This window comes from Ambystoma mexicanum, chromosome 5q (genome assembly GCF_040938575.1).
Source record: "Ambystoma mexicanum isolate Mex_15411 chromosome 5q, UKY_AmexF1_1, whole genome shotgun sequence".
NCBI lineage: Eukaryota > Metazoa > Chordata > Amphibia > Caudata > Ambystomatidae > Ambystoma > Ambystoma mexicanum.
Genome location: NC_090933.1, coordinates 83,361,782 through 83,387,895, shown reverse-complemented (window position 1 = coordinate 83,387,895; position 26,114 = coordinate 83,361,782). Strand labels below are relative to the sequence as shown.

Below are 26,114 nucleotides of genomic sequence, written 5' to 3'. Positions count from 1 at the left end.
AGGTGTAAGTGCGAGTATCCAAAGCGGAGGGTGTGCAGATGCAAAATGCTGTGGAAGACAATAGCTGGTAAGAATTGGTGTGGGAGGTCTGGGCCCAAAGGACACCGATTCAGCAACTGTGGGATTAGCAGGGGAGAGAAGGAGGGAAGGAGGAGGAAAAGAGGAAAGTCTAAGGAGCTTGAGAAGATCTTGCTCAAGGCTCAGGGGGAGGCTATTCCAAAGGAGGGAACCGGCAGAGGAAAGTGAGAGACCCCCTGCCATCTATTTAGCAAAACACTTTACACACAAAGAGTTGGTGCCAGAGGAGCCAGGTGTTCTGGAGGGAGAGTATTTATTGAGATAAAGTTGAAGATAGTGTGGTCCCCGGGCCCAGACAGCCTTGTGGATGATGCAGAGGGATTTGAATTTGAAAGACTTTTTTGTGCAATAGAGATGTGGTCCCTTGGCTTAAGGCCAAGGATAAGTCTTGCTGCTCTATTCTGGATAAGCTGCAGTGGTTGCAGAGTGGAAGAAGGAAGATTCAGGAGAAGGCTATAACCGTAGTTGAGTCTAGAGAGAACCAGGGCCTGAGTCACATTGAGCCTCTGGCAAGCATTGCAGGTGATCCAGAGAAGCCCAAGATTAAGTTGTAAAGTAAATGGAAGCACAGTTACTGTGCAACTCTGCCATTCGCGCCAATGTTCTAAAACTACCACTGCGCAAAAACCTAGTTGATCGCTCGCTCACCGCTTCTTTCTTTAATGCTGTGCCCTCTGTATCAGTTTTATGAAAAACCTCAAATTACAGACCTTATACGGCTCAGAAGTCACCCCCAAGCAACATATGTGAAGGTGCGTCAGCAGACTTCACTCGGATCAGAGTTCCTCTCTGTAAAATGTGATGTATTTGGGCAGCGTCCCGTGCATGATGTTGAAGGGGCCAGCATTGTTTAGGCAGGCTTCAGAAATGGTTTCACACGAATGACGGCCTCATTATTAGGTTGCTGCCTGAACTGCACACCCTTGACATTAATCGGGTAATAAAAAGAGCTGTAAGCTCTGCTCTTGTTGTCAACACGATTGATTGCTCTAGAACAGCAGGCACCAAAGCAGGCATAACCTGGACAACTTGTAAACTACTTATGGAAACGTACCTCGAGGCTAGAGAGTCTTCACCGGATGGGTGGCCCAGGTTGGCTGCTTACTGCTGGCCACGCTACGACAATGGATGACCCCGCCCTGGTTCTGTGTCCTCAGGCTGCTTCCCATCCGCTGCACTATGCAACAGTCATAGGCCCGCCCACAAATAAAATGCCAAAATCCACTGGCTGTCAAACTGCCAATTAATTTGTATTATCTTTCTAAGACTGACACTGCATTGTTTGCAGAAAAGATTGTTCTAGTGGGGCCATACCTCTGGCGCCCCGTCAGCATCTTAAATGCATTGAATGCTTACGCTAATTGTGCAGTGCTCGATAAGCTCCGCTCAGAACACTAAGGAAACCTGAGTATCCTGGATCTGCACACCATGCCACCTGACTCTGTTCCGGCCAGGCTGGCTGGTGAGAATTATTTAATTGTTGAAATTGTATTCCCCCACAGTGCAGATTACTCTGAAGGACTGCCACACAGACATTTTGTATAAGAAGAACATTGGGCCTCATTACACGGATGGCGGAGAACCATGGCGCTATTAGCGCCATGGTTCATGCCGGTAAAATACCGGCACCGCCTTGGCGGAAAGGGGAATTACCGCCCCATTCCAAGGTTGGCGGGGCGGTAATTCCCCCTTCCACCATTGCCCTTCCTCATTCCCATTTTTGCCCCATAAGGCATAATGGGAATGGGGAAGGCGCTAATTACGGTACTGCAAATTGCAGTACCGTAATTATCTCCCTGGGTCCCTTTGCGGGTTGGTTTTTAACGCCTGCAAAAAGTAGGCGTTAAATCCCCCAACCCGCAAAGGGACCTCGTAGTAAGGCGGTAAGGATTTACCGGTACCGGTATTTTACCGGTACCGGTAAATCCTTACCGCCATCCGTGTAATGAGGCCCATTGTCTCTGTATGCTGAGGGAGGGGGCGGCGCCCCATGCCCTAAGCAAGCAGCCGCCACTGTTTCTAACTCTTTGTCTGTTTTACCGGGACTGTGTGCCCGTTCCCTCTGTTTCTCGTAGCTGCATCGGTTTTAGTACTGTGGAAACCACCAGTCCTAGGCTTCACTGACATCCCCATGTCAGTAGCATAACTTTCCCCCCAGCTGTCCTTCTCTCGGCAGAAAAGGCACTTGCCGGGTGGAGCTCATGGACCTGGGTTCCTTTCTCGTCCCTGGTCTCAGCATCGGTTACTGGGCACCAAGCCCACCACTGCTCCTCATTGGTCACGCCACCAGAGAAGACTACTGTTTTTTCCAGCGTACCTCTTCCCCTGACCGGAGCCTCTTACTCAGTCAAGGCATCCACCGTTCAGCCTCCAGCTAGAGAGTCTTGCTTTGTTCACGCCGCCACTGCTCTGCGGATTGATGTGGCTATGCCCCTCCAGGACATCACCTCTGTGTAGCGGTTGTTCTCCTCCCCCCGTTGTAGTCTCTCCTCCATTCACAGTCCGCTCTCTCCTTATACACGACATTCAGGCAACGCTCAGCACTACCTGAAGCCAATAGAGACAAAAAAGGATATTTTTTTAATATAGTCATAAGAGATCATCCCAAGTCTTTCCAACATCCATATAGGCAGAAAGGATGGTTTGAACTGGGAGTTCTGTAGTGGAATGGAAGTCCTTGTCCCCAAGAGGTGAGTCACTCCCAGTTAGGTCCCACATGCCCAGACACCTAGGGAGGGTCTTGGTTAGCAGGCTCCCCTCCCTACCCTCAAAGGGGGTGGCTCTCTTCTGGGGAGAAGGGTCGAATTGTCTGGATTCATCAGAACACTTCCACCATAATTCCCAGTATTTATTAAACATTCACAGCTTTGCTTCACTTGTGGGTTCGGACTTAGTGTTGCAACATGCATCAACTAATTTTCTTAACGTTTGTACTCCCATCCCTCTGGTATATGCGTCTCCGGTGCTGTGCTCACTCCATTGAGCTTTCGCAGCTCATGGGCTTTTGTCTCCTCTTTGTTCTAACTCTCCTCAATGCATGTCTTCTCTTTCCACTTTGTGTCTGCTGCATCTTCAATTTAGGCGCTGTTATTCTGTATTTATTCTCGTATTCTGTCTCGTGTAGACTGCCAGTCTCTTCTGGGTCTGTAGGCTTTTCCGCTCGGCAGCCCCTCTTCTGATCCAGTGAGTTTTTCACCCTTTCTCTCTCGGTCAGTGCTTCTGTCATCATAGACCTTCCCAGCATCAGTGCTTTCTGCTGTGCACTGGAGTCGATTGGCAGCTGCCTCTTCCTAGGTTGACCAGATTTTCTAAATAAAAGCACAGGACTGGCCACAAACATAAAAGTGGAACTAAACCCTGCCCAGAGCAGGCTTACACCCACCCCTGCTGCTGTTGTTATTCCACGTTATTTCCAGCACTGCTCCTGCATATACATTGTGTGGATTGGAATATGAATGTAAGCACGTGAAAACCAAAGAGCTTTGGTTCTGATCAAAATACACGTGTTATGGGCCAGTAATGCGAGGCGGACAATTGCTTGTATTTTTCTCAGAATTAAACATTTTATTAAAAGAAAAAGATGCAAATAAATCCTTGCTAATCCTAATCAATCAGGGAGCTCCCTACCTAGTCTAATAGCTAAGGGAATCGCTCCTAACAGAAACAAACTGGCCTTCACACTAAATGACAAAACATTCAAAGTAAATTATAAACGGCATAAATGTGTGAATAACAAGCAACCAATAATTTGGATGACCTTCACCTGTCCTGGGTAAATCCCTTCCCCGGTATTGTTCAGTGTCAATTTCCCCAAATGTTCAAAAAGGAAAAAAAAGTCTTGAACCAGTTCTTGTAATTTCCACATGAAATAAAACTTCACCAATCAAAGAAATTCACTGGTAACAGTCAGCTTTCCGTTGAAAAGATCCCTTTCCGATTACAGCTAAGGAAACAGCACCAATGGTAATCCTGGATGTCTTCCTTCCAAAGATTGTTTTGCCACAGTTCAAAAAATAGATGATCAACTTCTCCTTCTACAATTCTACAAGTGTTGGTAACCTCTGCAGTACATTTGCTATAATGCCAGGATGCTTCTTCTTAGGTGGTTGTTCTCCTCTTGACAACCACCCTTCTAGTACTGTTATAGTGGAAACAGACTCCTTAGTTCCACAGTATGACACTACTTCAAGCAACTTCAATGTGACATCCACTGACCGTATTACAAACAACCACATTTCTGGTATTTCTGCTTCAACTTTATATATTAGACTGGTTAGGCATTTTAAATACAAGACATTTCGACCTCTACAGGTAGGTAAGGCACTCTTCTTTCCTACGCTCCAAGAAAAGGGAAGCCTCTTTGCCTCTTCTGTCTGGTTCCATGTGATGTTATGGAAAAATGAATTTCAGCGAATGAAATCTTAACGGGAAAAGAAATATTGATGTATTATTTTTCTTTTTTTGTAAAACAATAATTGGGGCGGACCCCTCAACCCCCCTGTGTCCCCATGCTTGTAACCCCACCCTAACCTACCCTACACCAAACTACCCCACACCATTTGACCCTTTAACCCCCTCTACCTCCTACATATATATTTTTCATAATTTTTTCGGTAAGATTTAATTTATTTCCATTTAGGTACCATCACTGGATATCCTTCTGTCTGATTTACTGACACAAGGATAACCTGCCTGTGCTTTCAGGATGACTTTCTCTCAACTTAAACAGTCTCATTACAGGTTATTTGCTTGATCTTCCTACAAGCACCCAGCTCCCTCCCCCAGCTTTGTACACGCCTTCCTGGCTCCAATAGCTACATTGAAGCTGTATTTCCACACTTCCAATTTCAGATAACAATGTCCCACTTGTATCAGAGGACACTGGACCTTTCGCAACTTTGCCAGTTAGGGGGATTGTTTTAAACAGGGTTTTCTTCAGTAAAGAAAGGGTTTGCCTGGCCTGGGTAATGCTTGTTCTTTTGTAATACAACGACTTCTGCGTTTAAAGAATACTTGTTCTTGGTGTTACAAGGTTCAGTCATTAAAGGAAAATTAGTTTTAGGCATACACGACCACTCTTTAAGGTCGATCTTCAGTCTTAAGTATCTGTAAGGGTTTGTAGTCCTACATATTAAACTCAGAGACACTTCTATTCTGGTCAGGATTCATAATTGGTCACACGCAACCTCCCTTTAATGCCGTAGTATCTTGTAACAAGTATGAAAGTTTGCTTCAGAGTTTTCGGAGTACTTTAGAAAGGGGTCCTCTTTTTATTGGAGACATGCGACCGCGCCAGCAACATTGAAAAGTTCGACAATGGGAAATGGAAGGCTTTTCTTCACATGCAAGCACTAGAACCTTGACTAGAGGTGCGTCTGATACATTTCCATTGTAAAGAATAGCTTCCACGCTCATGCAAGCCACTTTAGTGCTGGTAACAATTACCAGCAAGGGTTTCAGTGAACCTGATCACCAAGCTTCACTCACCGGCTCCAGGAACACTGTGGTTGCGGGCTGCTTCAACTTCCCGACTTCTTTCTCTTCTACGGCTTTAGGCACTCTTGGGACCCACACCCTTCCGCGGAACGGGTGTCTCCGGTCCGACCACACCAACTGGGAGTCTTCACTCCTCTGTCCTTTGGCTTGCTTCTTGCCACGGGCCTCGAGCTTCAGCAGGGTCACGGCTCTGCAATTACAGCCACTAAGCGCATCTGGGAAGAGCTTCAGTCTCAGCACGTCTCTCTCAGTGCAGCCATGACAAGGCAGAGTTTGAGAACACAGGACGCTCTCAGAACTTGCAGGTGAAATCTGCTTTCTTCATGTCCCAGTGTCCCTTAGGTGATCACACTTCCATGTGAACTGCCAGCCTTCCCCCTCTTGCTGCAGCCTTTTATGCCTCTTAGGCGGGGCAATTGATTTCAGGTACAGGCATTACATTACTGTTAGTTGCCTGACCTTGGCAAAGGCTGTTAGGCCTAATTGCCTGTCTTCCACTTCTGCATGCCTCTTCAGTCCTCTTCTTCGTCTCAGCCCCTATGGGATCCTGGTACATGTAGCTCACTTTATCAAAGTTTGTTTGTTCCACTTCTTGTATATTTTTAAGGGTAGATTCAATTCCCTTAGTATTTTTTACAGAAGGGCTGTATGCTTTAACTCTATTAAAGGAAGTATTAAAGGAAGATGTAGAGATGGTAATACTTTAACTATTCCTTGTAGTATAACTTGGATTTTGAGGAGGGCATTTGATTTTAGGTATAAAAAGGTTTTGTTCTTTTGGTATATAAGGGAGTGTTTACAACCTTAGGGTTTGACACCTTAGTTTTAGCAGGAACTTGAGAGAAATTAAAAAGACAATAAGCCATAACTTCTTCTGGAATAGTGGTAAGAATAGCCCCTTCAGAGGAAAAAGATGGTCTCATCCCACAAAATCTCCTCACCACCATGGGCCATGTCTCCACCAAGGTGATCTTCCCGCAGTACACTACCACCAGTGTAGGCCCTCTCCTGGCCACCTAGGAGGAGTCTTTAGTCAGGGTTTTTAGTGAGGGAACCACAGGATTCCTCACACATGTATTTCTATGTGTTCATGTTCCCAACAGTTTCTATGACAGAAGTAGGTTATGCATGTGGCTTCTACCTGAAAGGGTGGGGGTTCGGGCCCATCCCTCAATGCTAAAGAATATTATAATGCTTGTTTGGTTTATAAATGTTATGTTTTATTGTTGTAGATTGGGAAGACTTAATCAAACTGAGACGCTAGTGGTCACCATCCCTTCCCCAAAACTGGGACAAGAGTTTTAAATACATAAAAAAAACCTCTGGATGTTGGACAGAGCCCAATTCCGGGACAGTCGCGGCTAAACCGTGACATCTAGTCACCCTACCTCTCCTCCACTCTGTGAATGTTCCTCCACCTTCATCCCCAGATGTCTCCCTCACACTGTCACTCTCTCTGCTCTCCTCCTATTTTTCTTCGTCGTCCTCCGACCCCTTAATAAACTGAGCTCCTTGGGCATGGGGACCAACTAGAAGACACACTGAATTTTAACTACTTGGCATCCAAGCGAAGGTCCACTTCACCACAAATCCAGCACACACTTGCTATTCTCCCGACATTCTAAAGCATCCATGACATCAACTACATCTCCCTCTTTGGCAAAATGAACAGATGCCGTATGACTGCAACATAATCAAACTTGCATGACTTTTTTAGCATAATGAAAATATACTGTACGATTGTAACACAAGCAAACTTACGTATCGGTGTGTTTTCCTTTATTGGATGTTTAAGACTGTGAATCAATATGGAGAATAGGAATGGTGTCTCGTGAGAGTCCATTTTAGTATTTAGAAATCTTAGATTTAAGCATTTCTAAATACTAAAATGTACACTCACGGGACACCATTCCTGTCAGAATTTGCATGGTTCCCCAGGTGTGTGCGATGTAAAGGGGTTATCCATACATAGTTCTAGAGGAATAAATATGGAGACACTTTGCCTTTTTGATTAAGAGGTGATGGCATTTTTTCCACATCAGACTTTCAAAGTTGGGGGAAGCACTGTATGCACTTTTCTGCCCATTGCTCTTTATATATGTACTGTGTAGCTTTGGCTATGTGTACTATGTTTCCAGTGGATTACTGTTCATGCAAAAGCCAGCGGAGGCGGCTATATAATTAAAATTAATTTTAATACATTTCTATTATTCTTGCCTAAGTAATCCTTTAATTCCACATTTGTTCTGTGATCAACTACACCTCCCACCATCACTCTTACAAACACTTGATCCACATCTCCACAGTAACCATTGTCATTTTTTAGACATGTGCCATTCTGGAGATTTAGGTTTACTGAAATCCACTTTGGATAGTCTGCATTCCATACATGCTTTGAACATTGATTAGACTGGTTATACGCCCTTCCCCCTCACTTGAGGACTGAATACCAAGATGTATTGACCAAAAGGGATCGACACTGAATACTTTTTACCATTGACCGCGTGAATAACTTGTTTTTTATTATCCAATAACCAATCCTTAGCCTTATCAATGAGTTCTGATAATAGAAGCGAGCACTTAGTTATAACTGAAAGGTGTTAGTTACTTTGATGCAAGGGAAGCATTGAGTTTGCATGTGCACATTGCACAAGTGATCCAAAACTATGGGGTGCGAATGCCAGCATGTTGGGGATGTTGGCAAACCTTTTGGCAAAGCTTACTTTATCACCTGCTTTATTGTAATGTGTATTTGATATATGCTGTATTGCAACATAAAGAGTTTCTGCTGATCACGAGGTGTGGTTTGAGGGTGCTATCCCTGTCTGAATAGACCCTGCACGTGTTTAGTTACAGCACTATCAACACATGAGTATTAATGAACTCTCGACTTAAGTGATGTCCCTCCCACTCCCGTCTCCCCTAACTAAGCAATATGGCCCTTGCATAAATTCCTAGATGAGCGTATGTTTATAAGCAAACCATGTTTACGTGAAGTTAAGGTTACAACCTACAAAATAAAGACTATGAAGGTTGGGAATACTAGTGTAAGTGTGCCCTCACTAATTAACCTTCATTTACACTTAAGGATAACTTCAGTATTCTCTTTAAACATGTAAGTAGGTTACATGAAGGAGCTACTTAAAGGAAGTGTTGTGAACATTTGCTTTAGCATGAATTAAGGTGGATGAGTAGGTGCTTGTCCCTACACCTTGGCAAAACCTAAGTTTATAGATGTTCCTTTTTGTATGTTGTAAACTTAACTAATTTAATTTTTAAAGTGATTTTTAAATACGGGAATTCCCTTATTCTTTTTTCTGTTTTTTCCATATTTACGTTAAAGGAGATATGAGATCATTTCCACCACACTTGTATTTTGATGGACCTTTTTTCTAGGAATTTTTAGCTGAAAGCCATTTTTTCAATATTTTTTTTTTTTTTTTTTACTATTCTATTTTTTTTAGAACATGTCCACTACTCCCTGCTATAGTGTTTTGGTATGTGCCTGTGTTCGTTTTTGGGCATTGTGTTCATGCCTGAAATATAGATCAATATATTTTAGGAATGTGTAAGTGTGTTTTTTTGTGGAATGCAGTTGCATGCGAACGATCACGAAAGCCGAGGCAAGTAATTTTGTGATACATGTTTTACCGCCTTGATTTCTTTTTTGCTTTTATTTGGATTGAGGAGGGGGGCGGGTGGGTCCTATTAAAAGTGAAAAGTTGCTGTTTTTCACTAGGTTTCATATTGATTTAAAAATTCTGGAAATGTCACCTTATGTGGCATGGACACGATCTTTGTGCCATGCCTTAAGGTTTATCGAAATATATGTTTGAGTTCCATTTACATGCTGGGAAGTACAAGCAGTGGTCGAAGTGGGCGCGAGTGGTTGGGGGCGGTGCTCCTCTACTTTAAAAACAAAAAAAGTCACTGTTCGTATGATTTTATTTTACAAAGAAACCTTTCCGGAATGGTTTACTTATAAAGATAAAAGTGTAGGAAGATGTTTAAACTTGCACCGATCATTCCCTTAAACAGCAGGTGTGTTTGTTTGGGGTGTTTGCATTGCACTTGGGAGGGGGTGCACGGATGGGGTTTGTGGGGAGCGTGGGCCAGGGCCAGCAGGGAGCATAGTTCCACTACTTTTTTCGTACACTTCGACCACTGAGTACAAGATAATCCCATTCAGTTTCCTATGGAAAGCATCACGTGACCTTATCTACTATTGCTGTATTGCAAGACTAGAATATAGAACGATATTATGTATTAGTTAACATGTGGAGGTCTAGACATGTCCTGTAAGGCCTAAAGAGGGCAAATGCCCTGGATTGTGTCTAGGCCAATGTTAGTAATAATGAGTGCAGTGAGCCATTTCAATGGACATGCACCTTTTTGGTGTCTGACGAAAAACTTCACTTCTCCTTTACCACATTTCAAATCAAATCACACGAATTGTTCCAATTCTTTGCGTTGCAGCAACCGTCCTTTTATTTCTGCCTTCTACTGCTGTGTGCTGTATAAACGACATGTGACAAGGAGGAGTCTGGGTGAAAAGGCATTCTTGCTATGAGAGTACACACTTGTCACATTAGAATTCCCATGGTGGCTGGGGCTCGTTTGTCTGTGAGGCGCGCATATGCCAGCCGCGGTGTGTGTGTGTGTGACTGCCTGACTGCACACAGGGGTTTTGGTGCTGGCAGAGTTCAGTCTCCGGTAGGGTTATTACACGTGAAATCAGCCTTTCAGTCTTTCCAAGCAGAAAACACTGGGGCATATTCTTCTGGGATCTGATAAAATGTTGCTACCAAACGCATGAATAACTGCCATGGCATAAACATAACCTTGAATACAATTTCCTAACAAGAACTTTGTTTCTTTGTTTTTTTTCCAGCACTGGTTGGATTTTGCAAAACCCATTAAAAAGCAAATAAAAAGTAAGTGTCATGAATTGTAATTATTCATTCTTTTTGTAGTTCATTTATTTATTTTATTTATTCATTTCTAACGCATGCATTTTTCCCTGCTGATTTGGGATCTGGAAAAGTAATGATTACACGAGTTTCAATCTAATGTTCCAAGTGCCTTACAGATTACTGCTGTGATTTTACAAAGGAAAATACAGTGCCTGGGTTATGTAGCAGTCACATTATGTGAACAGGATCAGGGTTTATTGTTTAGCATCGCGTCAGAGAGGTTTTGCTCCCTGGCTCTTTTATTAAATGAAGGCCTTCTTTTTGGCCAGCCCTAACTTGCACTTACAGTAGGATTGGAAAGCTGGACCTTCAGTTACCAGAATTCAAAGTGTGCTTGGCTAAAACGGCGGAGGTGCTGTCCATAACATTGAACTTTTCAGCACTGGTGGCCAGTAGATAATGTCTTATTTTCAAACTGAAGACTGTTCACAACCTGTTCAGAAATTGCTTTGTTTTCACAGCATAGTGCTCTTTTTGAAGTGGCCAACATAGGCCAGGAATTAAAACATGTAGCCCAAAGTTCAGGTTACGTTACATTACCCAGAAGGTAGGAGCTACTGCTGGGTAACAAGGAGTACAGAGTGAGTCGCAACTCTGACTTCCACGTGAGATGCACACTTTAACCTTTTGTCCGTGATAGGAGTCATCGTGTTTTAAGTGTTTTATACATGTGGCCTCCTGCACCTTAATGCACATCCCCAAATATGCAGAGTTAACTTCACACCGGCACGTGGATGAAATGCGTTGACCCCGGGAGTAAAAAAGGAAGTAGGCCTATTCATGGTTTCATTTTTGCTCGAATCAGTTTGTCTCACACTCTTTTTAAAAGTGTATTTGGTGAGTTGGGGTTAGGCAATATTGGTGGTGTGGCGTGGAGGCGTTTAGGAGCAGTGGGTGGGAAGGTGGATAGGCGGGGTGGGGGGATGCCAGTAATCTTCCCCCACTTTCTATGAAAACAATTTCCAGCACACAAATTGAGAAAAAAATGATTTGAGCAACAAATAAATTATCACTAGACTTGCAGCTGTCACACGTAGCTCCTGTACGGGGTAGGTGGCAAGCTAACCAGGCTCTTCTATGCTAGAAGCAAGAACTAAACTCCCAGTTATGGTAATTGGAACCCGGCCACTCCAGAAATACCTCAGCCTCTGGAAGGAGCATCAAGCTTGTACAATGGGCCGAGAAATGGACCAGTGTAACCTGAACCGTAACACTGCCTTGTATTCTCTCAGGTCACTGTTGCTCTAGTAGGCATTCCCATTTTCCCAATAAAGACAGCATGGACACTCAGGGGTGCAAGGGCCTCAAGTTTCTCCTCCACAAACAATACAGACAGCCGATGTATGAAATGGGTCTGATCCACTCTTTTTACACTGAACTGCATACCGGCTAGTGTCTCTGGACTGGCAAAAATGCACTCCAAGTGAAAACGTGAATAAACATTTAACCCTTACTCCTACCCAAAGGCAGAGTCCTGGCCTGCAGAGCACCAACACCCAGTGACAACTTAAATACACACCTTGCACAGTGCCTAGCCCCTACATGCACTTGGGAAATGGCCATGACCTGTGGAGCGCCAACCTCCATGGAAAACCTACGAACCACAATTACCCTCTTGGTCTGTCCGCAAATCCTAACCGAACTACAACAGCCCTCTGCGGCTGGCCAATACAATGAGGATCCCACAATACAAAAAAGCCTTTACGTTACCCTGCTACTATTATGTCGCCACCTTCCATACACTATGCCCATCCTGTGATGTATTGCTGCATTAAGATTATTATAATTATAATTGTTCTTTTATAACACGCTTAATACCAACAAGTGGTTTCTAAGGGTGGGATCGGGATAGAATGTCTATTGTGTTCCCCGCGTTGGACGTTCCAGTAACTGAATGCCTCCAATGCCGCGCACGGACTGGCATTTATTGTACCAGGCCACCTCCTGCTGACAGGACTCACTTCGCTGCACAATTCACCAAGGATGCCACCCTAATACATCCACTACAGTAGGGTGCAACCCGTAGCAGTGTCATTCCAATTGCAGATTCTTTTGTAGTCAGATACCAGCTAATTGACCCTTCCTTCCATCATGCTTGTGAATGGTCATACATATGAGCCTTTCGCTCTGTATCTCCTGATGAAGACGTTGTTCAATATACACTCTACGTCGAAACCGGTTGAGCTTACTCCCGAGGGATGTGATCTATACAACATTCTTTCTCCTAGATCCACCCTCGCGATAGATTGTTTTTAATTGTCTCTATTGTTGTTTGTGTAAAAACTTGAAATACTAAAATAATCAGATGGGACGTGAGGAATGTTTATCCCACCTGCTACCGCTAATCAATTTTGTCATGTTTTTTAGCTATTGTTGTTTGGTTGAATGTCACTGAGTGTGATGTACGGTCTGAATGCTGCACTATTAATGGTTGTTGTGATGGACTAATTTTAGCCAGTTTTTATGTACTCCCATGTTGTCGTGTTATGTGATATAATGATGCTATGTCAAGTAATATGTCATTAATTGACTTTTTTGAAAATGTTTTGTATCATGGTGAATAAACTTTGATACACTTTTGTGATTATTATAGTTTTGCTCTCTGGACACCCCTTCAGATTTGGGATCGGGATTCTAGCCTGTGCTGCACTGTGTTTTGCTTCCAGGCAAACGTGTTGCCCCTGAGCTATCCTTTCTCCCCTGAAGATGTGTTCTCATGTATTATAATGTCTAATGAAGCACTCTGCTGTCCTGTCTATCACGTAGTAGGATAAAGCAGGAAATGCCATGATCTTGCTGGACCCACTATATTACAATTTATTGTACATGGGCATGTTTTTCTGCAATTCAGGCCATACCATCCCATCAACCAGTTACTGTGCTATGATGTGCTATTACCTAGGTTTGCTGTTATAATACATACATTGCTGAGAAGAACTGATGGGACCACTGGCCCACTGCTGCTACACGGGAGATGTTAGGGCCCACATTCAGTGCTATGTAATGTCTGCAACCATTTCTCTGTGACTTCATCAAACTTTCCCTTTAACACCCTAAACAGCACTTGCACTACTCTACAACAGCAGCCACCGCAGGCCTTCTTGGCTTCCCGCAAACCAGGCCACACAACGTAGCACACCCTACCCCAGCACATGTCCAACTGCCAGAACTAAGACTAATCTCAAAATCCTGCTGTCAGTGATGGGCAACTGCCCAGTCCTGCCCACTAGCCACACTCCATGAAAACATACATGCATACAAGCCATTTGCCCTATCCCCACCCACGTATAGGCAACAGGTCTGCTGAGCACCAACAGCCAGCAAACAGTAGGAACCCTAGGCAGATGGGCTATGTTCTCCTGATATTGGGCAACTGAAACTCTGGATTACATCATCCCACCAAATCTATAGGAACCTTTGCTCTGCTTCCACACTCCTGCACTTGAGTTTGCAGGACTCAAAACCCCAAGAAGCCAGGCAAATGGCCAAAGCAGCCCTACAATAAAACCAGTAACGGAAACGACTTGGAATTAGGAGGCCTTTGTAGATGGACCGAGACATCTTGGGCCCAAGTTTCCTGTCTGTTGCCTTGCCTGTGGTGTTGCACACTGTTGATCTCCTCATTGATATTCCCTTTCTGGGTTTGCCTGATCGTTTTCACTCGTTCCCAGGTAAGAAACAAATGCTTCAGTGATCCGTCTGCCAGAGATCACACGTGGCAGACTCTCTTCTTGACCTCAGTCTTGCGCTTCCGTTATTGAGTGCCAAATATTGCTGCTGCCTTGCCCCATAGTATGCGAATGATGCCACTGAAGTATTGACCAACCTACTTGCAAGTCTTTCAGTCTGCAACCCTCTACATTCTAATGCCTTGATTTTCAAGATAGTTTGTGTTATTGTTATTTGCCTCTCAGCCCTGGCATGAAAGGCTTGGAACAATTGTAGGGCTTTTCTACAGTAAGGCAGTTGCATGCCTCACCTATCCATCACTAGCATGAAGGCACCATTGTGCGCAAGACTGACTTCTCTAACGCCAAATCTAGCCCGTTGCTTCGACGGTAGTGTGCACAAGCGGCCTCGCCAAAGGGTTCACAAGTGACATGGCACCTTTTGGCTCCAAGGCCCCACCTCCATACACTCTAGTTTATAAGTGATGTACATTTGGCAACTGACTGTGCGAGCCATCAGAGTAGGCTTTTGGGCCCCCTTGGGGAGGTTCTCTTAAAGCGCATTGCTCTAATGGTAGCAGGAGACCTTGGCTTTCAGAGCCGGCGTCAACGAAGAATAAGAGTGCCTAATGCACAAATGAGTTTATGATTAATTAACATGCCTGTGCAAACGACTCCTGACCACTGGGAATTTCTCTGGGCACCATTTCATTCCATGGTTGTTTTTAGAAGGTGAGATGAATTGTATTGCTGTGGATCCAGTATTCATTAAAACTATATTTTTTAATCGGAAAAAGAAGTCAAATGCTCACTAGATGCAGTTGTGATTAGCTTACAATGTAGCTACTTTGTAAAATTAGCTTTTAACTTGGTTACAACTACGTAATGGAATGTAAAGGTAAGAAGGGGCATTTGCTTCTGCGAAGCAATCGGTCTACCCAAATAAAATTGAGAGAACAAAAAAATTGTTCCCCAACAAAAGAGAGACCATTAATCACATTAAATGTTCAAGATTCTGAGTATAATTTTGTCAAAGAAAATATATGTTGGGGGTCAGAACTTCAAGTGAGGGAGGAGGTACAATGGTGGGGAGGCTGGAAAGGGCAACAAGCAAGGCAATCAGAGTGCGACTAAATATGCATGGGTAAAATAGTCCTGCGCGAGGGCATGCTGAGCATTTTAGACAACCCCATCACCCCCCATATCCTGGCCATTATGAAAAAGCAAAGCTCACTCAGAGGTTAAGCAAAAACCAAGGCAGTTAAGAGAGAGGACAACCTAATATTTTCTGCTTATCAATTTCTCAAAACTCATGTTGGGATCTCTGGCGATGTGGAGTGTGGTATTTGTGTTTTTTCCTGTAGAGTCGTTGAAGGTTCGAGGCATGTTGTGTGATGGCTAGAGGTGGATGGTCAGACCTTTACCTAACCAGGGGAGGGAGGCTTGCACGGATGAAGGGCTACCCAATTGAGGCCACGCATGTCATTGCTACATCTTCAAGAATGAGGCTATGATCGGGAAGAAAATAATCTTGAGTAATTGGAAGTCTGATGCCATCTTGGAAATAGAGGTATGGATCTCAGATGTGCACGCCCTGGCAGATATGGAACGCATATTGTACAGAAAAGAAGGGAAGAATGCATTATTTGAAAAGATCTGGGGAAAGTTTATTTCTTTGTACTAAACTATATTATATGTGAATGTGAACATTGGATGTTGGGGATTAGGGGTGGGTTTGGGGATGGGTGAGGGAGGAGAGAAGACTAATTTTGAACAGGGTGATGCTTGCTAATACATCATTAATTGTAAATAGTTGCACTGTTTATTTGGTTTGCTTGATTTGTTTACAAGATTGCTTGGTTCTATATTGTCATATACTTGTAAAATGTAAATAAAGAGTCCAAAAACAAAAAAAAAGGATGAGTTGATCTTATCCTTGCAGAGCTGCCTGTGATCCCCTATGTATCTTAAGTGCTGTGTTTGCTGAGGCCAACAAAACACTCTCACAAACAGTATAGTTAAACATCTCGAGTTAAAAAAGGTGGCTGGGTGCATGCCCGCCAAGACCTCGCAGCAACTAAACAGTGTGCCCTATCTTGAGTGGGATCAGGAAAGTAACTAAAGTGGGAGGTTCAGGATGGCCAGGTACTCACCGTGACTGGTCCTGCCTCTCTAACAGTCATCCCGTTGCAATACTCTCCCATCCAGTCAGCCCTAACTACCCTTGCCGCCAGGTTGGAGAAACGCCTACAGACCCTAGACCTTTCCCTATAACTTAATAGTGAGAACCACTAATATAAAGGTGTGAGGATGGACACACATGTGATCCCCTTCTCTACTAAACAAAATTCTCCAGAAATATAGAGTCCAGTTTGTTTCTCTAGTTTAACCAATTTTCGGGGATAAGGTAGCACAGGTAACGTAGGTCAGAGTTAATCACTCATTTCTGAAATCTGTGTGTGCTCTGCAGGTTCGATTCCCAGCAAGGCAAACTTAGTCTTTCATCCGTCCAAGGATGATAAAATGAGTACTTGTCTGTTGAATAATAATTGTACATAAAAATGTTCCAAGGCGGTTTGGCAAAAGCAGTATATACGTTCCAAATTATTATAATAGCGCTCAGCTTACTTCTCGACTTAATACAATGCCTGGGGATAAAAAACCTAAGACAGTTCTGTGCTTTAAGATTGTACCAGTGAGAAGTTCCCTCTTCTCGCTGGTCTTTAGGTTCAGGCTGAACAAACATAGACCACTGCTGAGCTGGTCACCTGGGGAACTGTCTTCAGGGACCATGAGCCTAAAATATCTACACCAGCCAAGTTTTCAAGGGTGTATGAACTGGCGGTTCCTTGGGTCGCCTAAGAATTAATAATGGCACTCAAATATTTCCTGAGTGGTCTCATCCATCCTCCAATCCATGCATTAATTCCAGCAAGTAGGCACCCCTTTTATCTTACCTAGACTTCAGGCCAAGGTATCACAATGCTTAGGTACCTTCATCTTGCAAACTCTTCTAGGGCTTCTGCACCACTGGACCCAGCCATTCATCATTATGTATAGATCTGGCCCCACCAACGCTCGAGATTTAACTCCCATCAGACTTTGGATTGCTCTGCCTGTACTGGTCTCCGCCCTGGTCCTGAATAAAATCCCCCAAAGTCTCCTAGGCTCTCTCCTGTGCACTCTTGGCCATGTCTCGCTCTAATGTTGTGCCACCACCACTCTGGTCTTATTCAGTTCAAGCAGATCTCAGCAAGTGTCCGGGATATAGTCGGAGCACCCCCACCTTCTCCTGCCCCCCTCCGGTCCCCCTGCCATCCCTTGCTTCCCATCCGCCCTCAGCCTTCCTCTCCTATCACACCGGATGAGGTCTCTAGGGTTGTCTGCTCTATGGAGGCCTCCCCCAAACAGGTCAACCCCCTGTTCTTCCAGCCTTTTTGCCCCTGCACTTGCTGATTTCTGCAATCATTCTATTACTACTGGGTTTTACCCCCTCATCCCTGAAGGACTCTCTTGTGCGCCCGCTCCTAAAGTGGCCTCCTGCCGACCCCACATGTCTGGCTAGCTATCGCCCCATCTAGATCACCCACTTCCTTGGGAAACTCCTGGGGAAATTGGTCCTCCCACAGCTGACTCAGCACACTGAGCTGGTTGGTTGCCTACACGACCATCGATCTGGATTACGAGCATCCAGAGGCAAGGAAACTGCTCTCTTGAAGAACTGCTCGTATCTCTGGACTCTTAACTCTCCTGCTGTTCTCATGCTACTTGATCTCTCCTCTACATTTGACACAGTGAACCACTCCATCCTCATAAAAGGGTTCAATGATACCATTGGTATCTCGGAGCGAGAACCAGACTGGCTGACCTCCTTCCTCACCGACCGTCCCTCTCAGGGTATCTTGAGCTCTTTCTCCTCTCCCATCTCTATCTCTACATGTGGCATCCCCAAAGGCTCCAACCTCTCACCCTGGCTCTTTAACGTCAATCTCCCTCCACTTGCTCACCTTATTTCCACTTTCTCCCCCACTTCCAGTCTTATGGAGATGACACTCCACTCTTCTTCAAACTTCCCTCTGACCCGCTTGCTTCTTCCTCTACCATTCCCGATTGCCTTTCTCTTTCCAGTCCTGGTGTGCCTCGAACGATCTCTGCCTCAATGCCAGCAAGACTGAGATCCTTCCCATCAGGATTCCTGATACCTGTCAGGTCCATTCAGTCTCGCGCGGAGGTAGCACAAACACCTACCTCACCATAGGGTTTTGGCACCTGGGAGTTAGCAAAACCGCAGGCCACCGTGACCCGCCAGGGATAGAGGGTTGGAGTCCACTGGATTGGATGCGTAGGGGTGTTTAGAGTAACCGGGTAGAGGTTGTAGATGGGTAGGGGGTTACAGGAAAGGTATACTTTGCTGTCCCTCCTGGGATCTTGTGGTTTCGCCCATTCACACATGCATTCACACCCTAAACCGGTTGTGTGCCAGAAAACGTGATCCTGACTACTTGCCTCTATAACATTACTTCATGTTACACATTGACAGTTCTCAGCATGCAACGTGCTGCTATGACAAGCCACACGTATCTAACATATCAAATTGTACATCATATCAATGTTTTGCACTTAACTTAGGTAGTTTAGTGGTGTGGTGCAGCTTGCGCTTGAACTGCTTCCAAGAGTCCAACGTCTGTATTGGTGCAGTGACTCCTCTATAAAACAAGCCAAAGAACAGTGTGAGTTTGGCAGCGGAAGCGGGTTCATACATGAGCAGTATTCCGCCTTTCATTCATCAGAACACGAATTAGAACGTTCATTGGTCGAGAGTTCAGATGAGGCAGCTCTGACTCTCTTGAACGTTATGTGACTTTCGGTTTCATTGCCACGTGGACTGTAAACTTTTGGAGTCGTCTCCGATCAAGTTGCTACTCTGACCAAACTGTGGCTTTAGTCACCGTCAGTTACACTTTCTGAACACCACTCAACAGGGAGCACGGTTCACGTTCCACAAGTTCCCCTCTGACATGCTTTCGCATTACTTCCCTCGAAAAACTCCCATTCAGAACTCGTTCGTAAGCCTAATCAATGAGTACTTATCTGGTGTGCTGTGCCAGGCCTGCAGTAGTGAGCGCAGGCGGGGGAATGGCCCTGTGGAGACGTGCCTGCAGGAGCTTCCGTTTTGCACGTCTGCTTCCTCTCGCAGTCTGTAGCACAAGCGCAAAGCTTCGGGCGAGGCGCGCACATGCGCATCATGCTGGGAATTGTCTTTACAGTCCTGGAAGGCTTGTGGGCACACGGGCCTTCTGGGAAATGTAGTTTCCTGGCTTCCTTCTTGCTTTTTCCCATGCCTGTCACACTCAGCCCCTGTTCTCACCTGTTTGCCCTTGGTCATCGTCTTCTTTGGAGATCTTTCAGTGTTCTGGGATTTATACAGGTAAGGGCGATGATCTTCCGTATCCAGCGTGGCACCGTAGGCATACTCGGAAAGAGACAGGAGATCAGGATTCCAAGAGGTAGGAATCAGGTAGTCTATGTCCAGAATGAAGCGTGGAACCAGGAAGAAAATGACTCAGTTCGCAGAAGACAGGGAAATAGCTGCGAGCGTGGGAGAAACGGGTGGTTTCCAGGAAGGAAGGAATGAGTGGCCACAGGCGAAGGCCACACTTAGAACTCCAGGAAGAGAGAGTTAGGAATGAATATCGGATGGTTGATACAAGGAGAAGGAAGGAAACAGCAAGCACACTAGCCGCGAACCTGAAAGGGAGCGTTGAGACGCGCAGCGCCGCAGGGACGTGCCTGTTTTCTAGGAAGCAGTGTTCCTTTGTAAACGCTGGACCGATACGTGTCTGAGCCTCCAACCATGTTGGGAGGATCGCGGCTCCAATGTTGCGGTGCACCATGGACCAGGAAGTCCAAAAGGGGCATGAACTGTGAATCATGACAGCATGCCCCATCCTGAACCTTGCTCCACCGGGCTTGCCTGAATGAGTTAGATGGAACCTCCGCACCAAATGAGGGGCATTCATGTGGGAGACAGGTTCCCATGTTCGTTCGCTGGGGGGATATCCTTTCCATTCTACTAAGTACTGTAGCCGACCTCTTCTATATCTAGAGTCACAAATCAAGGAAACCTCAAATTCATTCTGATCATTGACAATCACAGGGCTAGGACGATGAGTGGATCTGGTGGATTGGATATAAGGCTTGAGCAAAAAAGTATGAAAACGGGATTTACCAGGTGTCTGGTAACTGAAGTCGATATGCCACGGGGTTGATAATCTCTTTGATAGAAAAGGTTCCATAGAATTTGGGGGCCAGTTTATTCGGTCGTAGATGTCGAGGCAAAAGTTTAGAAGATAGCTAGACCTGGTCACCAATTCCATACATGGGACCAGGTCTCAGTTTAGCATCAGCATGTCTTTTGACAACCATCCTGGCCTTTTCTAAATGTTCTTTTACATCGTTATGTATAGTGACCAATCTGTCAATCCAGGAATCAACCGATGGAACCGGGGTGGAATGAGGTAGGATTGCTGGTAGGACAGATGGATGAAAACCTTGACTGCAGAAGACGGGGCTTTTCTTGATGGTGGAGTGATCAGAATTGTTATAGGCAAATTTGGCAACTGAAATCAAAACCGACCAATCATCCTGGACCTTAGCTGAAAAACATGGCAAATATTGTTCTAGGGTCTGATTCACTCACTCTGTTATTCCATTAGTCTGGGGGTGGTATCCAGCGGACATGGCATGTTGAATACCTAAGATGTGACATAGGTATTTCCAGAATTGGGAAATGTATTGAGGACCACGGTCTGAAATGATCTTGGAAGGAAGACCATGCAGCCTAAAAATGTGATTTAAAAATATTCCTGCCATTTCTTGTACTGTTGGCAATTTGTACAATGGGGTGAAGTGCGCCATGTGGGTGAAAAGATCGATGGTAACCATGATGGTAGTGACCCCATGGAAGGGGGCATTTCGACAATGAAGTCGGTAGTGATTACTTCCCAAGGACGCTTTGGCAAAGTAGGCTGATGGAGAAGACCTGCAAGTTTTCTGTTATCACTCTTAATCTGACTGCAGACATGGCAGGTTTGGACATACGCCCTTACAGCGTGGATCATGTTAGGCCACCAGAACTGTCGCTGAACGAGGCGAAGAATGGAAGTAACTCCTTGATGCCCGGAATGGAAGGTATCATGACAGAGGTTTATAACCTTGTTTCTTAATTCTTGCGTGGGTACCGCCAGTCTCTTATCTTTGAAGAGGTAGCCATCTTTTGTGACTAGGATCCATTGGTTTGTCTTGATGTAATCCTTCCAGTGATCAGAAGGTGGTGTTGCCGCATGGATATTTTCCAATAAGGAGTTGGCTTGGGCCACAAAAACCGTGTCGGGAAACATCTTCGGAAAAGGCGCGGGCCTCAACCGGCTCATAATCAGGGCACCTGGATAGTGCATCAGTGATTACGTTGTTAGTGCCAGGGACATGGTGTGTGCGATACTGATACTGAGCAAAGAAAAAGACCCAACGAGCTTGGCGACTGTTCCTGCATTCCAAGGATTGCAGGATCTGCAGGTTTCTATGGTCAGTTCACACTTGGACGTGAAATTTGTCACCCAGAAGCAAATGGCGCCACTCAGTAAAAGCTTGCTGGATGGCGAGCAATTCCTTCTCCAGGACTGAGCAGTGGGTCTCGCTGGGAGTTAGTGTTTGGGACAGGTAAGCAATGCGATGTTCCGCCTTATCCTCAGATTCTTGTTTTAGTACAGCTCCAATCCCATGCTCTGAGGCATCAGTTTCTACCAGGAAGTGTTTATTGCTATCCGGTTGTGCCAGGATGGGACCTTGAGTAAATCTTCGTTGTAACTCCTGGAAGGCTGTCTCTTGAACATCTGACCAAATGAAGGGAATGTCTTTCTTTAATAATGCTACTATCCGGTGTACAATGTCTGAGAAGGTTGGAATGAATTTCCGGTAAAAATTGGCAAGTCCCAGGAAGGATTGAATCTGTTTCACTCTTGTAGGGGCTGGCCATGAGAGAATGGAGTCGACCTTGGCAGGATCCATTTCTATCCCCTTGGAACTCAGAACGAAACCTAACTAATGAACCGTTTGGGCATGGAATATGCATTTTTCTGGTTTGACCAGGAGTTTATTCTCTCGTGGGCGTTGTAAGACTGATGTCACATGTTCCTGATGTAACTGGGAATCATTGGAATAGATCAGTATGTCATCCAGGTATACTATGACAAAGAGAAACAGCATATCTGAAAAAACTGTGTCCATGAAACGATGAAAAACCGCAGGGCCGTTGGCAAGACCAAATGGCATTACTAGGTATTCAAAATGCCCAAAGGGGGTCCTGAAGGTGGTCTTCCACTCAGCGCCTTCCTTAATTTGGATGAGATGGTAGGCGCCCCTGTAAATCAAGTTTAGTAAAGATTACAGCACCCCAGACCGCTTCCAGTATGTCGGAAATTAGCGGCAGGGGGTAACGATCCTTAAGGGTGCATTGGTTAAGGCCCCGATAGTCTAGGCAGGGTCGAAGTTCCTTGGTGTCCTTCTTGGGCACGAAGAACAAGGAGGCACCTGCTGGAGATTTAGAAGGTCGAATGGTTCCATTAGCGAGATTGGTATCCAAGTATTCCCGCAATGCCTTTTTCTCTGGTTTGCAAAGGATAAACATTCTTCTAAATGGTATCACTGCAGAATCTTCTGTATTGATGGCACAATCTTCTGGTCGTTGAGGTGGTAAAGATTGGACAATGGCTGTCGAAAAGACATCCGAGTATTGTTGGTAGATCTCGGGTACTTGGGCAATGTTTGAAATACAAATGGATGGTTGTTCGAGGGTCTAGGTTTCCATAGATAAGGTCTGCACCATATTCCGGGATAAGCAATGAGACCAGCAGAATTCAGAGCCTAGAAATAGAGATCCAGCTGCCCCATTGATATAAGGGTTGTGTTTTTGTAGCCAAGGCATTCCCAGAACCATGGGGTAGTGTGCTGCCTTGATGATATCAAAACGAAGAATCTCCTGATGTTTGTTTATTGAGAGCATTAACTCCAAGGTTTGCTGGGTTATGGGTCCTGAAGACAGTGGTTTCCCATCAATTCCTTCGACAGCTTGGATAGTTTCTTTGGATTCTCGAGGAATGTTGTGCTTCAAGGCCCATTCGTGGTCCAAGAACATTCCCATGGCACCACAGTCCACAAGAGCCCGGATAGAATGAGTTTCCTTATTGGTGGTTGACAAGGATGTTTGCTGGACCACCAAAGTGTTCAATTGGGGAGAATTCAAGGAAGGAACAGAAGCGGAGCGAGTATGTAACTCCCGAAGCTGGGCTCCGTTCAAGATCGGGAGCTAGCGTTTCCCGAATGCCTGGGTGGAACTATAGGACAATTCCTTACGAGATGTTTATCTGAGGCACAATACATACAGAGTCCAGTATTGATCCTACGCATTCTTTCCTGTGAAGATATCAGACCCTGTATTAGGTTCTGGATCAGGAGAGTGCTGTGCAGTTGTTTCCCTTGGGCAAGGCAAATCCATGGAAACTTTTGGAGAAGCAGTATTCATGTTTCTTTTCTCTGCCTATCTTTCCTGGATGCAAAAGCCGATTTGGAGGATCACATCTATCAAAGCCTGCAAAGAACTTGGACAGGCTACTCTAGCTAGTTCATCCTTGATTTTGTCATTTAACCCTCTCCGTAACAAGGTAAAACTTGCCTCTTGGGACCAATCGGCCTCTTTAGCCAATTGCTTAAAGCGGGTTGCATAAGACAGCATGTCTTGGTTCCCTTGTTGAAACTCCAGGAGCTTCTCCTGAGCACTGTAGGCTTGTTAAGGGCGGTCAAACATGGTTGTAAAGGCTTCTTCAAATCCATCATAATTGTCCAGGAGTGGGTCTCCCGCATTCACCAAGGGAGTTGCCCATGCCAAAGCATTGCCGGAGAGATGTGATATTATGAATCCCACCTTGGCCCGGGTTGTAAAAAAATAGTAGGGTTTAAATGTGAAATGCACCAAACAAGAATCAAGGAAGGATCGCAGTGTTTTGGAGGAACCATCATATTTGTCCACTATGCCCCCTACCAGGGCACTTTCCTGGAACGCTGAGTCTCTGGAGAGCACGAGTTGTTTTAGCACAGCATTTTCGGCTTTGAGGTTTTGCACCTAGGTGGTTAATTCTTGCATTCCTCTCATGAGGTCCTGGACAGCAGCCTCCATGTCGAACTCTGTATCAGGTTTTAGTCGTCTCAAACTGTCACACTCAGCCCCTGTTCTCACCTGTTTGCCCTTGGTCGTCTTCTTCTTCGGAGATCTTTCAGTGCTCCGGGATGTCCAGGATTTATACAGGTAACTGCGATGATCTTCCGTATCCAGCTTGGGACCGAAGGCAGACTCGGAAGGAGACAGGAGATCAGGATTCCAGGAGGTAGGAATCAGGTAGTCTATGTCTGGAATGAAGCGTGGAACCAGGAAGGAAATGACTCAGTTCGCAGAAGACAGGGAAATAGCTGCGAGCGTGGGAGAAATGGGTGGTTTCCAGGAAGGAAGGAATGAGCGGCCACAGGCGGAGGCGAAGGCCACACTTAGAACTCCAGGAAGGGAGAGGTAGGTATGAATATCGGATGGTTGATACAAGGTGAAGGAAGGAAACAGCAAGCACACTAGCCGCAAACTCGAAAGGGAGCGTTGAGATGCACAGCGCCGCGGGGGCGTGCCCATTTTCTAGGAAGCCAGTGTTCCTGCGTAAACGCTGGACCACTACGTGTCTGAGCCGCCGACCATGTTGGGAGGATCTCGGCTCCAATGTTGCGGTGCACCATGGACCAGGAAGTCCAAAAGGGGCGTGTACGGCGAAAAATGACAGCGCCAGACCTTCATCCTGCAAGTAAAACACAGGAGCCTCCTGTAATACAAACATCTCAGCCTTTGGACACCCTTCCATGGTTTCTTATACTGGCTTCTTTTGCAAGTTCTTGCCACCTGTTTACCTCTGACACTCCCACTTTCCTCCCTTCTCTCTGGCCACAATCTATGCCCGCCTCCTTCATCAGAAGCCAGAAACCTTGGAGACATCTTTGACACCTCTCTTTCCTCCCTCACATTATGGACCTTGCCAAGAATGCCTATTTCCATCCCCACCTCTTCAGAGGCATCCTTCCTTTCCTCACCTTCCCCAGAAGCTCAATGTCTCTAGAGCTCTGGTACTCTGCAGGCTGGACTACTGCAACAGCCTCTTCCTTTATATACCCTCTTCCTCTCTTTTGCCCGCTCTAGCTTATCCGGAATAGAGCTGCAAGACTTATCCTTCGTCTGAAGCCCAGGGACCGTATCTCTCCAGCCCTAAAATCTCTCCACTGGCTCCCGGTCGCTACTAGGATCAAATTCAAATCCCTCTGCATCATTCATAAGGCTGTCTGGGGACTGGGACCACAATATCTTCAATTTTCTCTAACCAAATTCACTACTTCCAGGTCTCTACGTTCTTCCGGCTCTAACTCTGTGTGTCAAGTGCTTCTCTAAGCAGCAAGCTGGAGGCTGTTCTCTTTCCTCGGCTAGTTCCCTCCTCTGGAACAGCCTCCCCCTCCCTCTCCATCTTAAGCTGGTTCTCCTCAAATTTCCCTACCATGCTAAACTCCTCAGTAGCTGAGATTAGTGGCCTTGGCCCTTATGTGTCCTTCCAGGCCCTGGCATTCCTCCCACTCTCAGCACTTGTCCTTGGGCAGGCTCTCGCCTGTGTTCCCTCACAAGACTGCCCTTATGGCACCGGCAGCTGACCACTCTTCACTTTGTGACCAACTTACTATCTCGCACCTCCCCCTCAGTGATTCTCTTGGCACTTACCCCCTTCCCCTGTCCCTTCTCTCTCTTTGGACTTAAATGATCCGA

The 26,114-nt window shown here is 45.5% G+C and overlaps 1 protein-coding gene across 1 annotated transcript in view; it reads left to right on the top strand.

The window, feature by feature from the left end:
* The window catches only part of EPB41L4B (erythrocyte membrane protein band 4.1 like 4B), a 950,447-nt gene that overhangs the window by 451,436 nt on the left and 472,897 nt on the right, over positions 1–26,114 (top strand). The window contains exon 3 of the mRNA XM_069620555.1: positions 10,466–10,508. Within this exon, the coding sequence (XP_069476656.1) occupies positions 10,466–10,508 (43 nt within the window). The remainder of the gene's footprint in view (positions 1–10,465; positions 10,509–26,114) is intronic.